The following is a 9,817-nucleotide window of genomic DNA, read 5'->3' on the forward strand; positions in this document are numbered from 1 at the left end:
CATGGGAGGAAATGCCAAGTGGACGCTGTTATGCTTTTGCATTTGCAGAAGCATTTTATGTTCCAGAAGGGTGCAGTGCTTAACTGCGGCTGGCTCTAATCTGGGGACACGGGCTGATTCCCCTCTCCTCCACGTGACCGGCAGACTATAATCTGGGGAATCAGGTTTGTTTTCCCACTCCTCCACATGAAGCCTGCCAGGTGACCTTGGACCAGTCACTGTTCTCTCATGACTCTCTCACCCCCACTTACCTCACAAGGTGCCTGTTATGGGGAGAGGAAGAGATTGTGATTGGCAGTCAATTTATGCCATCAAAAAGGGAAGTGTAAGTCAGTGTTTCCTATGGGATATTTCAAGCGACTGAGTCCTCCCCCCCCCTTCCCCATGCTGCCTGAAACCTCATTGGGGCAGTACAGGTATGCTGCCACTGCTCCTTTCCCAGCTGCTGCTCTACCACAGCCCCCCCTTTGGAGTGGGCTGTCCATGATCCCAATTCACAATCCTTAATCAAATAAAGAGGAGAGGAACAAGGAGAGAGAAAAGAACATCACCTAACCCCATTGGTAAATACCTGGACATTATTTAGCACAAAGTATTTGGTTTTCTCCTGAGCTTGCCAGAGATCCAAAATGAGAAAAATAAATATTTTATCAAGAGGACTCTTATTTGCATGACTCTCATGGATGGAGGCATATAAATAAGAAGGAGAAGGAGACACAGCGGCATCCCTTCACCTTGACCTTTCATTTGTGCCTGATCTAGAATCAGAATGAAGACACTTGTAAGTATATTTGTCCGTTTCGAGTTTTAACATGAGGTAGGATATGGAAGTGCAGTGCTCAGGGCTGCAAGGTGCTGAAGTCATGCTTGAAGATCAGGTCGTTAGGAGATTAGGCAAGGAGCTACTAAAATGGCCTTGCTGTGCTTTAACATGCCTATGGCTGTATTTCATATGCACATGGACAATTTTCCAAGAAGAGGAACAATAGAACTGTCGTTCTTTTCTGTCCAGTTATGTTCTCTTTTCCAAGTATCTAAGAGGCTTAGCCCACCCAAGCTGAACAATGGGGACCCAAAGTGACTTCCATCATTTGCCTCCTCCATTTTATTCTCACATTTTCTGTGAGGTAAATTTGGCCATGTACATGACGGACCCAAGGTCACCTAATGAACTTCCACAGCAGAATAGGGATTTGAATCTGGGTCTCTCATATCCTAGTCGGACACTCAAACCACTACAGAATGCAAGATGTATTGACTACAATCTTTTATTAAAGTTGTTCATCACAGTTGGTTGTAGGAGGAAAGGCAAAGAAATGTGAGGTGCTGAATTCCACCCAACTGCATTGCATTTAAGGACATGTAAAGCAGACCTGAACATGACTGTTTTCATTCCATTTTCAAGATTCTGTTTGTGGCACTTGTGGACCTTCTAACAGCCTCAGCCTCAGAGAGCAACGTAAGTAGCTAAGCTGGCTTTCTTTCCATGCTCAACCCTCAACCCTGCTTCTACTTTCTGCCTGGCTTATTTTAAAAACAGAGAGGAGCCAGATGTGATCCTGCCTGGAATCCATGTTCTTTTGCCACAGCTGTCTGCAATAGTTAGAAACCACTCACAGTTCCCCATTGTATCACAGCAATTCAAACCATGGAACATATATTGCTTGACTGCCCCAAATACAAGGGATCTAGGACCAGACTTTTTGCTCTTTGTCCTGTAATCTTTAATGAATACTCTACTGTGGGGAAGATTACATTTCTACTAAACAATTCCCCCTCCGAGATTTGAACTTTTGTAGCTAGGTTCCTTATAGAAACTTTGAAATGATTACCTGCGATGGTTCTCATGTATGGGATACTTGTTTGGACAATGTTGGCTGTTATATGGATTCTATGCCTAATAAAGGTTTGTATATATATATAAACCACTCACAGCCTGCAGTGTGTGTTGGAATCAGACCACATCTTAGCTCCATCACTACAGCAATAAATTAACTAGGAAGCCTTAGGCAAGTTATTGTTGAAGCCCTCTTTCTGAAATATGGAGTTCATAACCTTGGTCTACCTTACAAGCATAGCTAAGATGAGCTATGTGATGCCATTTCAGTATTTTAGGAAGAACACCATAATATAAATAGAATTATTACTGTTGCATTAACCCTAACCCTAAGTCTAGCATAGGGACTACATGGCTAGTCCTCATCTTTCTAATCCTCTTGTTTGCCCTAGTAGGAACAGGCACAGTGATCCTTTCTGAGGCTTGCATTCTAAGAGCAAGGATGACCCAATAATCAGTGACCAAGATAGGAATTCCAAACAGTGGACTACTTTAGTGAAATGAATGGGAGAGACCCATGCGCACTGTGGTATTCTCGTTCTCTTTCACTTCAATTATGTTGATACAAGGAGAATCTCCTTGTGGGTTGTGAAGATCCATTATCTCCATGGTAAAAATTGTCCCATGTTCAATCTCTAGTGAAAAGGATCTTGGGAGATGTTAGACAATTGATGCCAGTGATCTGACTTGATGTAAATTAGCATCATATGTACAGTTGAGGTCAAGAGGCTGGTTTCTGCTGCCAAGTAATGGTGCCCAAAAGTGCTTAGACAATTGATGCCAGTGATCTGACTTGATGTAAATTAGCATCATATGTACAGTTGAGGTCAAGAGGCTGGTTTCTGCTGCCAAGTAATGGTGCCCAAAAGTGCTGGACCACTTTGCCTTCCAAAGACCCCAAAATACAATTTGACATGGAATTTTGTTTTTTAGGCTATACAGCTGATAAACAAGGGAAATGAGGGAGGAACTGTCTACCAGACAGTGAACATCTACAATAATGCCAACATTGCTGCCTTTAACACTTACTTCGGAACACACTCCGCCAATGCATTGGTTGACTACAATGCTGTAAGTGTCAAGTGCTTGAATTACTATTATCTCTCTCTGTGTGTGTAGTTGCTTCCCTAGCTCAGCATCACTGCTACTAACAACCATCCCAGGATGAAACAAACAATGGTTGTGCAGCAGCAAACAACAGCTGTTGATGCAGAAGACTCAAGTTGATGGACCTCTGCCAGGATATTTATGGGCTCCTAATTTCGTCAGTCTCTGACACTGGCTTTGGGCATTGATCAAAAGGCAGTGGTACTCCAGATGTGATGTCCTGCTCTGATATTTACGATTACTTACCGTACTTATTTATTTCCATCAGTGCAAATGCTTTGCAGAGTAGCATAAGAAAGGCGCTTACAGTTTAGGAGCATAATTCATTCACTCCATGCCAATCTGATGTGTTAATTTTCTGTGAACATAAGGAAGAGGAACAAGACTGTAGTTGTAATGTCTGATGTGATTTTAGACAGTTTTATTGCATTGCTTATGGGGAAGAGAAGCTAGAATGAAGCATAAGTTTCATGAGTGAGGGAAGCAATGGAAGATTCGGAGGTGGGTGAATGAAAGCAAATGCAGAATCTGGCTTTGTTTCAGTTTTGGGTAAGGATTTTGAAAGAGAATAGTTTGTATCTTTCTATGTAAAGCACTAGCATTGACAGGAAGCATTCTTTAATAAGATCACTAATGAAGAATTTCAACAAGGATACTGATCCCATTCAGAAGTGATAACACTTGGGAGACTCTACCACATGGGATAGAACTGAACAGCGATAAATTTGTTACTAACATTTGCCCTTATGTTTTGCAGGGGCTGCTTGTTTACCAGTTGCCTTACAAAAGGATCTGCATTGTGTCCCGGATGAATCGAGATACTTTTCCAAGCATATCACAGCTTGATAACTACGTCCATGAGGTATTAAGTGAACATACAGAATCATGGCAGGACCAAAACATGAGTGTGGCTGAGGTAGAAATTCCAGTGATGCCCACTAATTCCCCTGGAGTACAATCCAGTGATGAGGTCTTCAATACAATTACATTGAATGTAATTAGGATCACGCAACAGCTCCCTATGTCTCCCTAACACTAAACATCTTGGTGAGAGACTAGGACTAGTACAGAAACTTTCCATGCCTAGATAACATAGATAAGACCCAGAATGACAGTTGACTCAAGAGTTCTCTGAAGTGAAATCCTGAGGCAAATCTGGATAGCTTTTGCTTAAACGAATATCCACCTATTTGTCACATTTTTATTGCCCCCATGGAACAGTAGGAGAAGCAAAAGGAATTTCAGTATGATACAACATTTTTCAGTACTGTTGCCGAACCGCCTCACTGCCTATGTAGTCACCTCCCACTATGAAGGCAGCTAGTATCAGAAACACAGAGAGTATGTAGAAAGGTGGTTCTTGCAGATCAGTTGTCTAACTGTCATCGAGATTATCAAAGGTTTATCTGAAGCACAGTTAATAATGCAAAGTAACACAACAGATTGTTTTTCTGTTTTCCCACACAGAAGAATCCATCACTGCATTCCCTCCATAGAAACTATGGTATCTCTCGCAAGGTAGTGAAAAATCTGTATCAGCTTGGAAGACCCATCCAAGCGATGTGTGGAGGCTTCCTCACCTACTGGGCCACTGAATTCCAAAGTGAGTTTGCCAAAACTTCACAGCATTCCAAAGACCAGGGGAACAATCACACATATTAATTGATTCCATAGCAGGGGTCCTCATCTTGCTGAACTGGTTGAGATTCATCAGGAAGTGACTTCTCCAGCACTGATTCTTCACCATGTGTCTGCACAGCTGATGGGAGATATGTGCAGATTGCTAGTGTATTTGATTGGTTTGCAATATTAAAAAACAAATTGGAGTAAGTTGGATGCATAGGTTGCCCCCCCCCCCGCCCCCGCCTTAGCATTTCACTGTGAAGCAAGAATGGATTAGCTCAAGTATGTCTTTGAATATGTGCCACTCTTTTCTCTTGGAGCAGTTTATCTGTTTCTGAAGATGTACCAGTAACATGACTGAAGCCACCAGGGCTGCCATTTAGATATGGCTGCCCTCTCCATTTCTCTCATAAGCACTGTAATTGTGTCACCACTCCATCAACTTCTGGAAGGTGTGAACACTCTTAAGCTAGTGTTATTGCACAAGAACAGTACATTTTAGGTGAATCTTAAGCATGCATTCTAAGAAGTGCATCCCAGTATCCTGTGGAACAAGGCAGGGAATGGCTGAGACCCCATTCTTGAACCATGCACTACAGCTATAGAAGAGCAGCAAAATATTTTGCTCTCGCCTTGGAGATTCATCATCCATGCTAGAGTTGATGCACTTGCTAATTTTCTACACCAATAACATAATTAACCATATGAGGTGAGTAACTGTGATCTAAGCAGAATTGCACCTTTTATGTTCATTGGCAAAAGGTTAGGCTTAGAAGGATATAACTTTGTGTAGGATTTCTCTCTAAGGCCCTTTCTGCACGGACCAAAAGCGGCGGCAGCGGGCCAGTAAAACACCATTTTGGCGGGGACCATTCGCACAGCCACTGCTGCCAAATTGCTGCAGCAGCGCTTGTTTCCTGCCCAAGCAGTGTTTTTGAACCTCGCTCGGGGAGCGAGGTTTTTTTGCAAACGCCAGCTTCCATTCGGTGCCATGCGAACGGCACTGGGTGGAAGCCGGCGTTTCTCCCCCAGCCCTCCCTCATTCTCCAGGGTCATCGCTCTGGCCAGGGGGGGCATGTCCCCTGGCCTCCACAACGCGACAGAAGGCGACCGGAGGTAAGCAGCTTTTGGGAGCGGCGCAACCTGTGCGAAGGCCGCGCCGCTTCCAGCGGGACCGTCCATGCAAACAGTCCCGCGGGGGTGCACCAGCATAAATTATGCCGACGCACCCCCCCCCCCTCAGCACCCGTGCGGAAAGGGCCTATGTGTAACAGGAGATCATTATTTATCATATTTAGGGGTTAATTTATATACTGCTTCCATGGAATTCAACAGCATGCGTAGATTTCTAAACTGATCTCCCATCTAGGCGTTGTTCAGATTCCCATCATCCTTATTTTCAGCAAAATATTTTAGACCTTCTGCACATGTCCCAAGACCATAGATGACATTAGGAATTTAAAAACTTTTTTGGTAATTTTGATAGCTCCCAGTGACTTTCAGCAAGAACCTTATAAGTGGATTAATATGGAGATTTTAAAAAAAAACTTGGCACTTTAGGCAAGGCTGGGCAAGTTCTGCAGTCTAAAGATTATATCTGGGTCTCTTCTCAGTTTTGAGGACTCTGAGTTGGATGTGTTGGCTCTTCCTGTTTCCTGGGCAGAGGTCAAGCAGTGGTCTTTGCTGCTGTTAATAGCTGCTCTTAATAGCATTTGAGTTTTTTAATAGTTTGAAGGGGTAGGTAATCAGCCAACTAATGCTGCAGTCTGGCAGGCTGATGTCCCAAGGAGCTTGAGGACTAGATAGGACCCTCAGGTAGAGGCGTAGCTCCAAGGGGGCAGGGGGTGCACAACACACTGGGCGTGCCCCTGTGGGGGTGTGGCAAGGGTGTTCTGAGATTGTGGCAGGGGCGTTCCAGGGGCTGGGGGCGTTCCAGTGTGGGACGGGGGTGGATGTTGGCGTGGCAGGGGTGGAGGATGCACCAGTGCACGGGGCACTTTCCCCCCTTGCTATGCCTCTGCCCTCAGGCTGTAATTTGCCTATCTCTGCCCTTAATGTATTTCATACAAAGTATTTCAAAACAGTAGGGAAAGAAGGGAAGAAAAGGCCTCCAAACCCAGATACTTAAAAAGATACCCCCTTGCTGGCAAATTCCTTTAATAAACCATTTGCGTTTGGGTTTGTTTTCATGCCCATTTTCCATGGAAACCGTATTATAGGAACAATGCCCTTTGGCAATGCAGATTATTTAGATAGAAGACAACATGTTGGTGAATGCCTGTTTAACTTTCATCTTCTTTAATCCACAGCACCAGATCCATTGGTCGGAGGCAAAGCCTGTGCAGGGTTGAACCTTCTTATCCTGGATGTGAGCTTATGCGGAGGCATTTCTCTCTTCTAACCAGGAATGGACATCGGCCTCCCAGCTTATTTGGCACCGTCTATTGCAAACCTTCGCATCTTGTGACCCACTAAAACAAATGCAGCCTTCTAGCCATGTTTTGTGGCCTGACAGGTAGTTAACAACCTCCATTTGTGCCTTCTGAAGCAGACAGCAAAAAAGATGCAGTTTATCAAACTCCCAGTGAGCTGCCATGACAGTCATGTAGACTACATTTGGATTGATGGGTCACAAGCTGTGCAGGTCTAACCTAACCCAATGATATCTTTCTAAACTCACTAAAGGATGAGTGCCAATAGAAGCAGTAATAAATTAAGGCTGGAGTCTATGGAAAAATGTACACAAGATTAGGCTATCAGTGAGCTGTCGCATATGTCTAGCTACTTAACAAAAAATCAGTACTGACCATACCAATCCCTGCCTCAGCAAATATCAGTTTTTGAGCATGGTGCCAACACAGGGTAGAGTTTGGGGAAAATGTGATATCACTTCTGAGCAATATTCTAGGGTGCCTTCCCTGGCCTTTGCAATCTTTAACACAGAGACTAGGAGAAAATCCTAGAGCGTGAGTATGTGGAGGTCATTTGTTCTTCTTTGTATTTAGCTTTCTCTTGGTGGGAAGCTACTTAGTCTCAGAACAATATCAGAAATGAATTAGTTCTTGGAGTTCAGTCAGTCTGTGCCTTTTATTAGCATAAAACAACAACATAATGTAAAATGAACCATGAATGAATAATGTAAATGAAAGAATAATGCAATGAATGAATGGATAATGTAAAATTAATGAATAATGTAAAATGAAAGTAGGAACCAACAAGTAAAGTATGAACCAACAAGTATGAACCAGTCAAGTAAAACAGTAACTATCATTTTAAAATGATAGCCAAAAAGGAAGCAACTGTACAAGTAATGTCAAAAGAATGATCCTGTAAAAGAGAACATATGTAGAACTCTGTATTTTCTTTGACAGTAATAAAGGGTGAATTAAGCATGATCATACATCAGCATTTAAACCACATTCAAGAAGAATATGGGACAGGGAATCAAGAGAACCACAATGATAATGCCTTTGATGTTTTGGAATTTTTTGGTATTTACCTGATGTCATAGCTGAAGGAATAGATCAGGCCAGCATAAAGGCCCGATGCTGTTCAACAGATAGAGTAGAAACAAGATATTTGGCTGGAACTCCATGCTTGGGGGAAATTCCCAAGGCTCGGGGTAAAAAGGCTGCGATCTTGGCTGAATAAAAGAAATGTCTCTCATCTCTCAGTCTATAGCTAATTTGAGTCAAAATAAACTTTTAATTATTATTTGGTAAGTTCTTGGAGCTATGTCAGGTGAGTTATGTCAGATGTTTTGTCAAACGTTATGTCAGATGTCAATCAGAAAATAGTGGCATAAGTGAATTAGGTAATGGAATGATGGCAATTATTATAACCTTTTAGTTGACGTGCAGGGTGGTATTTTCAAGATATTTAGTTGACGTGCAGGGTGGTATTTTCAAGATATTTAGTTGACGTGCAGGGTGGTATTTTCAAGATATTTAGCTGACGTGCAGGGTGGTATTGTAAGGTCTCAACCCTTGAATCAATAAGCGAACTGTGGATTGAATCGATAAACAAACTGTGGATTGAATTGACAAATGAACTATGGATTGAATCAATAAACGAACTCTGGCAAATCTGGCTTTTGCTCCCTTCTTTATTCAGAAACAATCCCGACTCCCATTTTCCCAAAGAAGGTCAGCGACAGATAGAGATACAGCCAGCTGGACTTTTGCCCCCAGGAGTCAACAGAATCATCCCTTTTCCCATGGGAGAGGAAGGTGTCAGGGATAAGCCAAGTTGTGTACAAGGTGTGTGAAAGGGAGAGGAAAGATCAAGGAAAGAATATCCCCCAGTGGTGAAGCCACCAGGGGATGGGGGGTGCGTGACGCACCCGGCACACCATTTCTAGTCACATGGGGGGCGGAAAAATCCCAGGGGCTCCTGGGAAATGTAGTTCCCACGTTGCCCAGGCAACGCAGGCAGGCTTCCGGGCTTCTTCTCCAGCCTTCTCCTTTCCTAAAAGTAAGTGGGGTGGGGTGCCATGGGGGGTGCTGTGGGGGGAGGGGGCGTGGGGGGGATGGCGAAAAAGCCAGAGTGTGCACCTTACAACATGGTAACATGTAGCAGGCTGAATCCATATATTTTGTAGCAGTTATATTGACAGGAATGTATTTCAATCACCCAGATGAAATCAAGCTGCTTTGGTTCAGGAATGCACCTCAATCAACTAGGTGCCATCCCTGATAAGTTTCTTCCTTGCAAATTGGTTTTATGTCATAGTTTTATTTTTATTGGCTTTTATTTTGCATATCAGTATTCCATAGTTCTAATCTCTTGATTGTAACATGAATGCTTTTAATATAAAAGCAATAATCAGACTCAAATATAAATGAATATTCTCACCACCAAAAAAATCCACACAGAATATTTGTCACCTGAGTGCAAACAGTATGACCAAATGCTGCTTTGCGAGATAAAAGACAAATTTGCTTTGCTTTCTCTGAGGCATTCCCTTTTTCCTTTTTGTCACGAAGAGGTCTGTTACCATAGAAACCCACAAATATTTCAGGGAAGGAATTGCTACATCTGTGGCCACAGAATTTATTTAACATAACACTGGGGACTTTACAGCTCAAGAGAATATAGAATGCCAAAAGAAGTGCACAAACACACAAAAATTCTGGCATGACAACCAGAACCCCCCCCCTCCTGTCACAAATTATCTTCTATGAAGATGCAGAACTGATCATCTTTGGGTTTCAGATGTATTTGAAACCTATAGTACAGGTCATATAATGT

General features: G+C 42.9%; 1 protein-coding gene across 1 annotated transcript; it reads left to right on the forward strand.

Annotated features, from left to right (window-relative positions):
* The first annotated feature begins 629 nt into the window (after window positions 1-629).
* On the forward strand, window positions 630-8,652 carry LOC125442163 (gastrokine-1-like). The gene is made up of 6 exons (XM_048513339.1): window positions 630-781; window positions 1,406-1,459; window positions 2,771-2,908; window positions 3,702-3,806; window positions 4,412-4,547; window positions 6,877-8,652. Exons 1-6 carry the CDS (start codon window positions 770-772, stop codon window positions 6,966-6,968), a joined length of 537 nt encoding a protein of 178 aa, XP_048369296.1. The 5' UTR covers window positions 630-769; the 3' UTR covers window positions 6,969-8,652.
* The last annotated feature ends 1,165 nt before the right edge of the window (window positions 8,653-9,817 follow it).

This window comes from Sphaerodactylus townsendi, linkage group LG12 (assembly GCF_021028975.2).
Source record: "Sphaerodactylus townsendi isolate TG3544 linkage group LG12, MPM_Stown_v2.3, whole genome shotgun sequence".
Taxonomy (NCBI): Eukaryota; Metazoa; Chordata; class Lepidosauria; order Squamata; family Sphaerodactylidae; genus Sphaerodactylus; species Sphaerodactylus townsendi.